The sequence below is a fragment of the Octodon degus genome, unplaced genomic scaffold (assembly GCF_000260255.1).
Source record: "Octodon degus isolate 3935 unplaced genomic scaffold, OctDeg1.0 scaffold00111, whole genome shotgun sequence".
NCBI classification, from domain to species: Eukaryota; Metazoa; Chordata; class Mammalia; order Rodentia; family Octodontidae; genus Octodon; species Octodon degus.
In genome coordinates, this window is record NW_004524687.1 from 6,620,342 (window position 1) to 6,633,919 (window position 13,578).

A 13,578-nucleotide genomic window follows, 5' to 3' on the forward strand; every position below is an offset into this window, starting at 1 on the left:
GTTTTCTAATTTTATTGAGTCAGAGTTGATAATTTGTATTTTCTTACATGAATGACAATTAGCAGAAATTTGGTAGCAGAAATTTGTGTATGGCAGTGCTCAGCTATTTACTTGTTCATTCCCTTTCTTGTTCTTTTTTTTTTTTTTTTTTTTTTTTTTTTTGATAATTTTGTTGCTTTATTATCAGAAAACCTGGCTTTTGGCTTATTCATTTGCTTTACAAGTCTTACTTTGTTGATTAGTTTCTTCCTTTTACCTCCCTGCGTGTTAATTTTCCGCCTTTTCAATCTTACAGCTTTTTTTACTTATTTTTTTTATTGTGTAACAAGGCATTTTAGGCTTTGCATTTGCCCTTGATTACAACTTAATTGTATTCCCCCACATTTAATATTCTTTTTTTATTGCTTGATAGATTGTGTGTGTGTGTGTGTGTGTGTGTGTGTTTTGACTCAATTATTTAGAAAAGTGTTCACTGTATTTTTACTTGAATGATGAGTTTTAGCTAAAACTTTCAAATTTTAATCCACTTTTTTACATATATATATAGAATTCATGATTTGTAATAATTTCTATGGCTTAACATATGGTCAGTATTCATTTTGGTGAATAGTTGGAAATAGTATTCTTGTTAGGCAACATAATTTATTTTATTTTATTTCTTTTAATGTATTTGGTATAGGCTCTACAGGGTCTCACTACACAGATTGGACTCGTAGTGATCCTCTATTTTCAGCCTCTCAAGTGCTGGCATTACAGGTGCATACTATCGCGTTCAGTCTCAGTCACCATCTCAGCCCGCCCTGGGGGCAGGGCTGGCATGATATGCTGGGGATCCAACCCTGGTCTGTGTCTGCCTAAGAAGGCGCTTTAATCTGCTGAGCTATCTGCCCAGCCCTAGACAACATAATTTGATACACATTGCTTAGTGATGAGAAAAAAGATGCCCTGGTATTTGGTTTTTTGCCTCCTCATACTACTACCAGCTGTTCACACTATATTTAACACTTCTATTTACAAATGTTTAAGAGTTTCCCTACAATTTCCTGTTCTCATACTCTTACAATACTGATGGACGTCCTACAAGTCAGTCATGCCACTACCCGGAGTTAGCTGTGATCTCATGGAGTTAAGAAATCAGTCCTTTTAAGAATTCCTCTTATTTCAGATGCTGGTCAAAAGAAGTGACTCCCCAGATGACCATGCTGTCCAGACTGGTCACAAAGCTGGGGTTCCTAAGACCCTTTCTTCAGGTTTTTTAACCTCTATGATGACTCATAGAACTTGAAGAGACTCTAGTAATATGTTTACTGGTCTGTCATAACAAAAATATGGAGATAAAGGAGTACATAGGGCAAGATCCAGAAGCATCCCAAGCACTAAAGCTTCTTTCCCCATGGAACTGGAGTGTGCCATCTTATGCCTTGGGGATGCTTTCACTGATTCAAGCTGCCTAGATGATGTGTGGTAGGTACTTACACACAGGCCTTTTCATATTGTGCTTATTAACCCCATCTGCAGCTCTTTTCCTGTCCTTGAAGGATAGAGGCAAGGGTGAAAGTTCCAAGTTTCTCATCCTGGTTAGCCTGTCTGCTCAGCATCCCCCATCCAGAACCCACCAAGTATTATCTCATTGGAACAAAAGATGTTCCTATCTCCAGAACATTCCAAGAGATTTAGGAACACTTTGTCAGGAGCCAGGGTCAGAAACCAAATATTAGGACAGGAATGTTCCTGTCTCTCATCACTCAGGACATGGTGTTTAAGGAACTCTGTGTCAGCAACCTGGGCTGGGGAAGGGCAGAGACCAGGGACTGTTTATTGGTTCATATGTACTACTATACCTTCATTTGTCCAGCTTTCATTATATTTTTGCCTTCTCTTTCTATGTGAGACTTGATTTTAAGTTTTTCAGTTCAATTTATTTCAAACTTTTATTTTTTAAAATGCTTTTCCCTATTTTAATGTAGTATTTGTTAATTGGCACAGACATTTGTAACTTTTTTTATTCTGTAATAGTGTAATTATGTTTATGCTGTTCTTTATCATTTGCTGTAATTTGTTTTTATTTAATTTTGCTTTCAATTTCCTTATATATTTTATTTATTTATTTATTTATTTGTACAAGGAATTAAACTCAGGACCTTGTGCTTGTCAGGCAGGTGCTTATGGTACTGAACTATATTCCTGGCTGTGCTTTGATTTTTTACATGAAGATTATTCTTTGTTGCTCAATGTATATCTTTTAATTTTAACCTATTTAAAATTTGTATATGGATAGGGTTGGATTCTTATACTTTTTGTTTGCTTTGTTGTTTTATTTTTTATTCTTCAAGGGACTTAAGGATAGTGAAGAGTAGACTCTGAAATATAAAATACAAATGCCCCACAGAAAAGCAGACTATACATTGAATATTTCTCAGTGTTGTTCCATCTGTCTTAAGTTTGGTAGTGGTTCCTCCCAGATACTAACAAAAAGTTGTTGTGAGTTTTCATTTAAGTTATGGTTTAGCTACTTGTAAGTATTTAACCATGAGGTTAGTACAAACTGAAGGAGGTGCTTGGGTAGATAAAATTTTTTATGAAACTCTGTCCTTAGTTTTGTTTGGTTAATACCACAAAAAGCACATGTTATTCCCATCTTATCAGTAGAGCTAGGAAAAGAAAGGGATCAGTATTTTTGTACACTATAACTCAACACTGTAAGCAGTTATAGCTAAGGTGTACAGTTAATATTCTGGTCATTTGATCCAGGGATGCAGGGATGGTACTGATGGTTAAAGAAATTACTTGTAGTGAAAATTTCATGAGTTGGATTTTTTACTGTCATATGCAGTTGAAATGAGGATGCATTATCAGGAGAATAGCTTATTGTCTGTAAATGTTTCTCATTTTTAAAATTGGGGCTTTCTGGCTGTGACTTTTTTGTTGTTGTTTTTGGCGGAACCAGGGATTGAACTCTGGCCCTTGTGCTTGCCAGGCAAGCGCTTATTCTACTGAGCTATCTCCCCAGTCCCTATGGCTGGGGACCTGTAAGTGTTGGAGTCTAGAAAAAATGTTAAAAATTCATAATTTATATATCCCTGTCCTCCAAAGTGACAGGCTGATCATTCCTTTTGTATTTCTAGTTGTTCTTTTCTTTGAGATCTTAAAGGTGATTTTATTAAATGCTTAGTTTTCTCATAAACATATGATCTTAAGGTTAATCAGTTTTACAATAGTATAATCCTTATTTTTTCTAAATTGTGAAGGCCATAATTTTATTGAGAGACAAATAGCAATGAGACATTTTCAAATCAAATTGGTATGATAGTTCCAACAATCAACACACTGCACACTCTCCTCCCAGTGGTCACCTGCTTTACAAGATACAGACACAACATCCCATCTACAAACACCACTAGAGCAAATCCCTCGATTCATCAAGAGAATGCAACTACATATCCATCCTAACCACTCTGACTACGCAGACACAAAATGGACATTCATCTGCATCCCCCACCTGTCCAGTTCTGTCACTTAAACATCATAGTGTTAACTCAGCAAAACATTCCAAAAGAGCAAGTGTACAGTATTTGAAAAGGAGGTGCTCAGATAACCACTAGGTGGCAGTCATACTCTATAATAACTTATGTAGTACTTCAGCGGTTTAGTAGCAAGTATTGTATCTGTTTTATTCTCCCCATTTGTGTCTCCCGTAAAAATGAGGATTTTTAACTACTTTCTAACATAAGTTGAACTTGTTTGGAACCCTACATTAGTGCACAATTTTGTAAAGTAGTGGAGAATATTCCTCAACATACGTCTTACCATTAGTTAACTCCATATTTTAGAGTTGAGCTTTTTTTTTTCCCTTTCTTTTTTCTATTTACTCTTCAGGCTGTTCTTTAGAATTTTATGTTGTTTATGTGCATGGTTAATGTTTTTCTTCATACCTTCATCTAAATTCCCTGAGTTAGAAGTGCTGTCTCTGTTGACTGCTGTCAGTAGTATGGCACTTAGTAGATGTTTGGTGATGTTTATGAATGAGGTGGGATGAACTGAGTGATGTGAACTATGAATGAGGTGAACTACGGGCGAAGACCCTGCAGTAGGAACATAAAATGAGCACGCACAAAATGTTTGTGGAGAAGACCCCAACTCAATCTATGGCCATCAGTTTTTCCTAAGTATTTTTTGAAATAATTTTTAAACTTACAGTAAATTCTGGCTTTAGTCTAGAAGATGACCATCTGAGGAGGTGACCTTTCATTCTGTGCTTTCTATAAATAATGGCATTTTTCTATGTGAGTACAGTATAATTCTCATCAGGAAATTAACATTGATACATGGACATTCTTTCTGATTATTAGATCTTTATTTAAATTTCATTCTTTTTCTTAATAAAAAAGTGTAACTCAGAGCCACATGTTCAGTCTTTTAGCACCCACCTCGCATATATATGTATTGATTTTTGTTGTTCATTTGCTGTGTGTTATACTGAGAGTGGTGTATTTCAGTCTCCTATCAATAGTGTCTTTATGTCCATTTCTCTTTGTGACTCCTGTAGTCTCTGCTTTATGTAGAAAGTTGATCTTATCTGGTTCATAGATATGAAATTCTTTTCTTTTTTAGATATGAAAGTCTTATCAATTTTCATTTTACTTGCAGTTACTGTGAAGCGTTACATTACTAGGAATTCTAATGTTTTATTCCTCCTTTGTCTCATTTAATATTTTATTAAATGTTGTGTTGATTTAAGAATTGGTTTAAAGATTGATTTAAGGAATGCTTGATTTAAAGACTTAACACCTGTGTTGATTTAAGGTTTTAAGGACTGGTTGACCTAAGGATTTTAAGTTGGCTTAAGGATAGGGTGATTTAAGAATTTTAGCCCCCAGTTTAATGTTTCCATTTGGTTACTTTTTCTTTGCTCATTTATTTGCTTATAGATAATTTAAAGTCAATTATACTCTTCCTACTAGTAATGCTTGAGGCCTGGGTCATAGTAGTTTTATCTATGTTTTTTGGGGAGGATATGTGGAAAGATTATCTTCTGGTCCAAGAATTCAGTCTTCCCTTTCTCAGTATGAATCTCTTTTGTAACACTAGCCATATTAGAAGCTTGTGCTTTCTTGTTGTAGAATCAGTGGGTCCAAATACCATATGCAGCTTGTGTTAGATGCCTTCAGATTTATTTGTTCTCCTGTTAAACTTTTCTTGTCCCAGTCATTTGTTAAATAAGGGCGTTAACTTTAACACCAAAATTTCAAGAGGTTATGATTCATAGTACACTAAAGATTAGGGCCTAAAGCGCATTGACTTTCTTTATATTTGTACTTAATGTTGGCTGTGTCCTTAATGAAACCTTATCCTTTACTTGGACATTATTAGATGCCAGTGGTATTGGATGGTGCTATGGTTATTTAATGGGTTTATAGTCAAGTGACAAAATTGATAGTTTTAGCATATTTTATGTACATAAAGGTTTATCCTTCGACAGATAAGTAAATCAGTTACTCAAACGTAACCTTTCTGTATCAGATTAAGTAGATTCTTGTTGATTGGCTGATTTTTCTTACTTGACTAATTCTTGCTAGGTCAGTCTGTTTTGTCCAGATACTTTTTATTACAGTCAGAACTTCCAAATTGGGGAGATAGCTCAGTGGAATAAGTGCTTCCCTGGCAAGCGCAAGGATCTGAGTTCAATCCCCGGTTCCGAAAAAACAAAAAAAAAAAAACAAAAAAAACTTCCAAATAGAATTCCATTCACCAGAATTTAGTATTACCATGTAAAAAAGTAATATATGACTATATTATCATTTTAAAAATTAGAATACTTCAAATAAATCTGAAGTATTTTTGCCCTCACCCTGAAATTTTTTTATAGCCTTATTGTAGTTAGCTATTTAATGACTTTTGTTGTGTTTTGTGGAGGTAAAAACTTCAGATTGAAATAGCTCTTTGAGTTCCATTCAGGGATAAGGTAGTCTTTTATGTGTCAGTGAAATTGCTGAGTTTCAAATATAAAGAAAAAATCTTAACACACTTTCACTTTAAAAGAATGAAATATTTAAAAGGAAACAATGATAATGACAGTAGCAGCTCATATTCATTGACTGTTTAGCAGATGCCAGGCCTTGTTCTAAATGCTAACACATGTGATATTGTTAACTCATAACTAACGACTCAATGAGATTGTTACCTTTATTTTACAGAAGAGATAATAGAGGCATAGAGTGCTTAGTATATCTGTCCATGATCACTCATATGGTATGTTTAGAAGTTGGAATTCAAACCCTGGTAATTTAGTTACAGATCACATGCTCCTAATCACAGTGTTGTTCTCTATATGAAGAAGTTATGCTAGTATTGGACTCTCATCTTTGGCGCATAACAGAAGACAGCCTTTTGTAAAAGCTTTCACTTGTCCATCACTGCCAACAGAGAGTACATCTTGGTATATGTAGGCATTCAGGAAATATGCTGCCTGAACCCTCTGAGGAAAATCAGTGAGTAGAAAGAGCTACTCAGAATTTACAGAAGTATTAACTGAAAACATTGTTTTAAAGAAAATGGTATGGGAGAAGTGAAATGTGTCATAGTGTGATGGCTTATTCGCTTTGATGTGGTCTCAGAAAAGTATCAGTGCACAGGTGTGAAAGAATGGGACATGCGACTGGATTGAGGACCAGAATGCCTTTTTTTTTGTAGTACCAGGGATTGAACTAAGGACCCTGTGCTTGCCAGGCAAGTGCTTATTCTACTGAGCTATCTCCCCACCTCAGAATGCCTTATATTAAGAAGAAAAGTCCACATTGGAAAATACAGCTAAACCAGTAAAATCAAAACACTACAGAAGAAGAAAAGCAGCTGATAAGTAGTAGAAAGGAAATGAAATGTGTGTAGGCCACCACTAACTGTGAATGAGCTGAAATGTTCCCAGAGTCAGGTGTTATTACACAGTTCAGTTGTATGCCTGTGTGTATGTTTCTGTTCAAAAACAGCAAAAGATTGAAAATGAATGATTGGGTAAAGACAAAGCAGGCAAATGCAAATGAAGTGGTAATGTTTCATAGCAGTGTAAAAAATGTTAGTATTAATGTCAAAGAAAAATTTAAGGTCAAAAATACTGAATAGGTCAAAGACAGCTATTACATATTTACGTACTGTAATCCTTGAAGATGTTAAAAACTGTTGTACTATTCAGTTGTAATTGGTACACATGGAAGTAGAGCAGAAGCTCCAAGAAATAGAAGTTTGTGGGTAGCTATGGGAATCTAAAATATCCCTTTTAGCAGGTGACATATCAAGATAAGACAAAACAAGCAAGCAAGGGAATTTGAATAATATAGTGAACAAGCTTGAGTTTTGGATTCACTCACAGTGGTGGCGAACCTATGTCAGCTGTACTGCAGCCAGCTGTTTATTATCAGGGAAAGCTCTGAAAATGTCAGCATCACCCTAGAATCTTATTTTTGAGAACATGTTTGAAGATATACTGTAGCCACATTCTGAGAGGGAAATTTAGTGAAGACTAAGTATGAAGTGTAAGAAATGGAATTGATCCAGTAGTCCTGGCAAGAAGTAAGATGATGAAAGTGGCCAGCTCACCCCAACTAGAACTGCAAGTTATTGGGATCCTGGAGTTATGCATAAAATAAAGGGTGACAGATTCTTAGAAATGATACAATACAGTGTAATTAGGAGACAGAAAACTACTAGGGACATGGGAGGAAACAGGCCCGTGGGCCATCTCCCATGAAAGGATAAGGCCACAAAAGAAGAGAAAAGGTCCCACTCCAAATGTGCAACAGTATTGAATTTCATGAGTTGGAGTATTTGATGAAGTACATGAAAGAATACATTTGAACTGTTTTTGTTTTTTGTAGGACCATACTATTTGGCTTTTAGAATAAATTTTGAAAGCGTAATTACTTTTTAAAGGGTAACATCTGGAACATCATCTCAATATGGTGACTCATAAATGCACTTTTAATTTTCCATTCAATAGTCATAGCCTGTTTAGAATTTGTTTTTCCTAGTCACTTTTGGTATTTCTGTATTTTATTTCTATCCAATTATTTTCATTATTTTTATTTATTTTATTTTATTTTTGGCAGAACTGGGGATTGAAATCAGGCCCCTGTACTTGCCAGGCAAGCGCTTATTCCACTGAGCCATTTCCCCAGCCCCCATTATTAGTTTTTATTAATTCTCTTGCTTACTTATAGTTTATCTTATTCTTAATTTGGGTACTTATTGTCAGTTTTGTTGTACTTTTAAATAATAAAAATAATTGAATTTTCAACTTAATGCTGACTTAGCTATGTCTCTCAAGTTTGAAGTGTTCCTGCTGTGTACTGCTAAGTAAGAGCTGTCTAACTGAACTTTCTGCTGGAAGGCAAATGCTATGTACCTCCAGTGTATAATGTGCTGACCACTACCCACATGGAAATATTAAGTGCTAGAAATGATTCTAGCTCCACTGAAGAAGTGAATTTTTATAATATTTAATTTTTATATTAGTTTTATTGAGAAAGAAGTAGCAATGAGACAGTTTCAAACAGGTTAGTTGGACAGTTACAATAATTAATACATTGCATATTGTTTTCTTTGTAGTTATTTATAGTACAAGTTATTCATACTGCAGACATGATATCTTGTCTATACATTGTTAGTTCAAAAGTTTTCTTCTCATTGAACTAAGTAGCTGTATATCTATGCTATTTTGTATATACAGATATATATATATTTTTTTTTTCACTACAAATTGGCCTTTCATTTATATCACCCTTTTTTGTTTATTTTTGTCAGAGATGGGTATTCCATTGCCATTCAAATACTGTAGGTGCATGAATTCAGCAAAGTAATCCAATATAGTCCAGTAGTCCATAATAGTAGTGGGTTATCCACAGGACTGGCAGTGTCAGAAGCTGTTGACTTGAGCTTTTTACAGCTCAACATATTAATATGGCTTTACTTTTTATACTTCATTTTCATACTTTTCTGCTGTATGGTTAAGACCAAGATAAAATGAGACCTATATAACAAAAAATGTAACTTTTTTATCTGACAAGGTCAGTCAAATCCCTTCAGGATTTACCCTGAAACTCCTTACAGCAGTTTGTTAGGGTAATAATATCATTAAGCTTCTCTTCTGGAGGGTTAACAACTTCAGTGTGCAGACCAAAATATTAGAGAAAAGGGTTACAAGGATAGCCAACATTGTGCCCTTAGCTCTTCAAGGTCAACGAGGACTCAGGACATAAGAGAACCTGTACTGTAACATCCTGTAACTCAGTGGTGTCCTAAATTTTCTGATCAAGAAGATTACAGGGTCACAGAGAAAAGTGATTAATGATGTAGAGTGTGCCTAAGGAGAGTCACATGGAGAGAAAACATTCTCTCAGGCTTTCACAGAGAGCAAATTGGTCAAGCAATGGCCGTGACTCATCTACATGCTGACACTGACAGAGGAGCTAATATTTAATTTCAACTAATTTAAATAACCACCTGTGGCTGGTGACAACCATATTGGATAACACAATTCTGGATAATCTCTATCATCAGTTTAAAATTTCTTCTTTGTTTTTTTTTTTTTTTTTTTTTTTAAGATACTGAGAACTGAACTAGAGCCTTAGTAGTAAAGTACATCTCATTTGAACTTGTATTCCTCTGCCTCCTATAGTGCTGGGATTATAGATGTGCAACACTAGGCCTAGCTGGGATTTTGTCTTGTATTGTTCTGTTTTCAGAAGAATCTTACACAATTTCCAAGAACCCATTTTTTGTTCAACTTTTTATTGATTTCGATCACAGTGAAATCTATAGACTATCTGCTTAAATGTTACATACATTTCTCAGTAATAATATATAACTGTTAATATATATGTTAATTACATTAAGATTTTTTTTTCAAATCAGTAGTGGTGAAACCATGTAACGTATGGAAATAATATCACTAGTCACTACGGTGGTTGAGCACATTTAATGACTATTTTAATACATGTAAAACACTTCATGTAATGTCTGGCACATAGAAATTTTTCAGTGTTAGCTCTTTGTATTGTACATGATAAAATTAATTCTCAAAAATGGCAAACATTGAATGGCAACACATTTTTATTAACATAATACAGCAGAATTGTTCTTAATCACTGTTTCTCATTTTTTATATTACTTGATTTCTTGCAGCAGAAGTAAATGAAATAACTAAATAGTCTATGGAGAAATAAATTACTTAAAATTCCACAGGATATGATTATATGCTTAGAAATTTTTTCTATAAACCAATAAAATTAATGTTCATTGGGCAGTGCAAACATAAGATAAGCACAAGAAAAAAGTTCTTTAATATTAAAATAATGAGGAATCAAGTCTAGAAGTAAGGAAGTATTTCTGTACTATTAAAATTACTTTCTTCAATTAGAATTTAGAGAAAGTTAAACTCGATCTCAGTAAAAGTAAGGATTTCTAAATTAATACATAAATTTAATTCAATTCCAGTTGAAAACTTAGTGGTTTTACTTACAGTATTCTAGGGAACTTCTAATTATATTAGAAGTTAAATACAGTTATCTTAAAGTTAATGTAGAAAGCATTTTTTAATAACTAAGAAAATAAACTATGTAGTACTTAATACAGAATACTTCTGCAGTATTCTTTCTCTCTTCACTGTAAACAGCAATTTTTATGGAGAGGGATGACAAGTAATGTTGTATAAGGAATATGCTATGTTTCATTTATCAAGTTTAATGGAAAAGATTTAATGGCTTTTATTCTAAAGTTGTAATCCTAGTTTAAACTATAATAAAAGTGTATTATCATTATAATAATAATCATTTTGGTGGTATTGGAGGTTCTATACAGAGTCTTCAGACTGAGCTACATCCCCAAGCCCTTCACTGAACTGCCCACAGTGGCTTTAATTTGTAATCCTGCCTCATTCTCCTACATTCTGGGATTATGTACAAGTGATATGCTGCCATACCTGGCTTATATTACTCATTAACTTTGGTTTTTAGAAATTTCTCATTTGTTTAATGTGCACTAAATAGAATGTAACTTACTTTAGCTTTCTTGAACTTTGGTGCTTTCTACAAAGGCAAGATTAATTTTTAGCTCAAAAATTCCGAAAAGAATTTTCTAAAATCCCTCCCCCCCCTTTTTTTTTTATCTTCTAAAGGTATGCAACCACTCATGTATTCAGTTCAGGAAGCATTAAATGCCAGACCATGGTGGATTCGTATGGGAACTGACATTTGTTACTATAAGTAAGTATTCTAGGAATAATGGGATACCAGCATACAAAATGAGGATATTAGCTTCAGTTTCACTGTAAAGGTAAAAGGTAGAATTATTATCTCATTCTTTGTATTGTAATGAAATGTGTTAATAAATCTGAATAGTCCTTTGGAATTTGAGATCTATACATCAGAAATAAAATGTGTATTGCAGACAGACTCAGATCCAAATTTTGTTTTCACCACTTAGTTATGTGTCCTTAGCTTTTTAAAAAGATTCAAAACGCTAGAGATTTCAATGAAAAATGAAATGAACAGTTGCAGGTAATAATTTGCAGCAAGTTTTTTGATTTTGTATAAAATATTCTTTTCACTTATTGTATGTTTTCGCATACAAATACTTGTCTCATTTTAATTTCTAAATTATTTGGATTGGAGATGTGTTCATAGTTACATTGTATCAATTTACACAGTTAATCTGTGACTTAAAATAGGTACTCTAGTAAATTCGAAATAAGTGCTTGATGAATTGAACTAGATCCTAATTCTAGATCTGGAAATAGCTAAAAGACCAAAACAAAAAAAAGTTATTTATTCATTAGATAATTGTAGGGTTCTTCAGCTGCACTTGTAAATGCCCTCGGTTTCTCACATCCCTTGCTTTTGATTGTTACACTTTTTCTGCACACATTTTGTTTCCAGGTAATTTCCATGGTTTGATCACCTTGGCTTCCCACCTCACCCTCTGTTGTTATTTTCTACCTAGAAGTTCCTCTGTAGTAGGTTTTGACTTGTAACATTGCACTTGATTAGCACTAATATCCCTTCTTTTTCAGCTTTGCCAGTTAGACAAAGATGACTTAAAAAATTAAATTGTTTTAATAGATTGTGACATGGCATTGGAAAAGTCTTTGGGTGCTGTTGCTTTCTGGGAATGAAAGTATTTCTTGGACTTTATCTCAGTAAGATTTCTTCCCTATTTTTTCATTAGCAAAATAAGTAGCAAACAAATGAGGAAAAATGAATAAGGGTAATATATAATTCATCAGCAATTGAATACATCTAATTTCTTTAAATGGTAGACTAAAAATAGTCTGTGATCATTTTTCTTATAGAGTAAAGCAGTGATGATCGAGAATAGTACTTGATCAGATTTTGGCAGAATTATTTAGATTATGAAAGGGTGATACAATATTTTTAAGGAAGTATTTTCATGCTTCCGTGCTTTTACACAATAAAAATCAATCAACGAATGCCTTTTCATAGTACAAAATGAATGATAACAGCACAGGTTGTTGTAGTTTATATAAGAATGGTGACAAGGTTTGTATTTAAAGTTTTGTTTTTTTCTCTTGGCTACTTCCAGATGTAGAATTGGGGTTTAGTTCAATTAAACAAACATTTATTAACCATTTTCTGTGTAACAGGCACTGTTCTACTTGCTTTCATGAAGGCCTAAGTTCAGATAATAAGAATTAAAGTCTATTTTTGTATTGTGTCCTACATTTTATGTTAGGTATGTTGTCTTTTTTTTGTGTGTGTGTATAGAAATACTGTTGATTTTTGAGTATTGGCTCCATTTATTTTTTAAAATTTTATTAAGAAAGAAATAGCAATGAGACAGTTTCAAAACAGGATAGTAGGACAGTTACAATAATTAATACATTGTGTATTGTTGTCTTCGTAGTATTCATAGTAAAGATGCAGACATGATATCTTGTCTAAACAGTATTAGTACAAATCTTCTCTTTGAACCAAGAGAAAGTAGCTGTATATCTATGCCATTTTGTATATAGATATATTATATATATATATATTTTTTTTCTTTTTTCACTACAAAATGGCCCTTCATTTATATCCCTTTTTTGTTTACTTTTGTCAGAGATGGGTGTTCTGTTGCCATTCAAATATTATAGGTGCCTGGATTCAGCAAAACAAGAAAAAAATGTCATAGGACTGTCCTGCTACAATGTTGTATATGGTTAGATTTCTAAATTTCTGCGTAAAAATATGTAATTGTTTATTTATTTTGTTTTCTATTTTTTTCACATTCTATAGTGATTTAAAGTTTAGCATATCAGTGACTGTTGAAAATACCACTTTCATGTTATGTCTAAGGCATTTGATATTCAGACAGATAGTGATGTTAAGATCAACTGCCTGTGCTGTAGAATATTGATATCATTAAGCCTCTCTTCTTTTTTTTTCCTCAAAGTTTTATTGATAAACACATAGCAGTGAGACAGTTTCAAATCAAATCAGACGTACAGTTTCAACAAATAATACACTGCATATATTCTTCTTAGTGGTTAATTGCTGTACAAGATGCAGACTTGTGATCCTATTTACAAACACC

At 33.5% G+C, this 13,578-nt stretch overlaps 1 protein-coding gene across 2 annotated transcripts in view; it reads left to right on the plus strand.

Annotated features, from left to right (window-relative positions):
- The window catches only part of Agtpbp1 (ATP/GTP binding protein 1), a 262,969-nt gene that overhangs the window by 229,851 nt on the left and 19,540 nt on the right, over positions 1–13,578 (plus strand). For both annotated transcript variants that reach the window (XM_023699137.1, XM_023699138.1), the window contains one exon: positions 11,165–11,252. In XM_023699137.1, the coding sequence (XP_023554905.1) occupies positions 11,165–11,252 (88 nt within the window). The remainder of the gene's footprint in view (positions 1–11,164; positions 11,253–13,578) is intronic.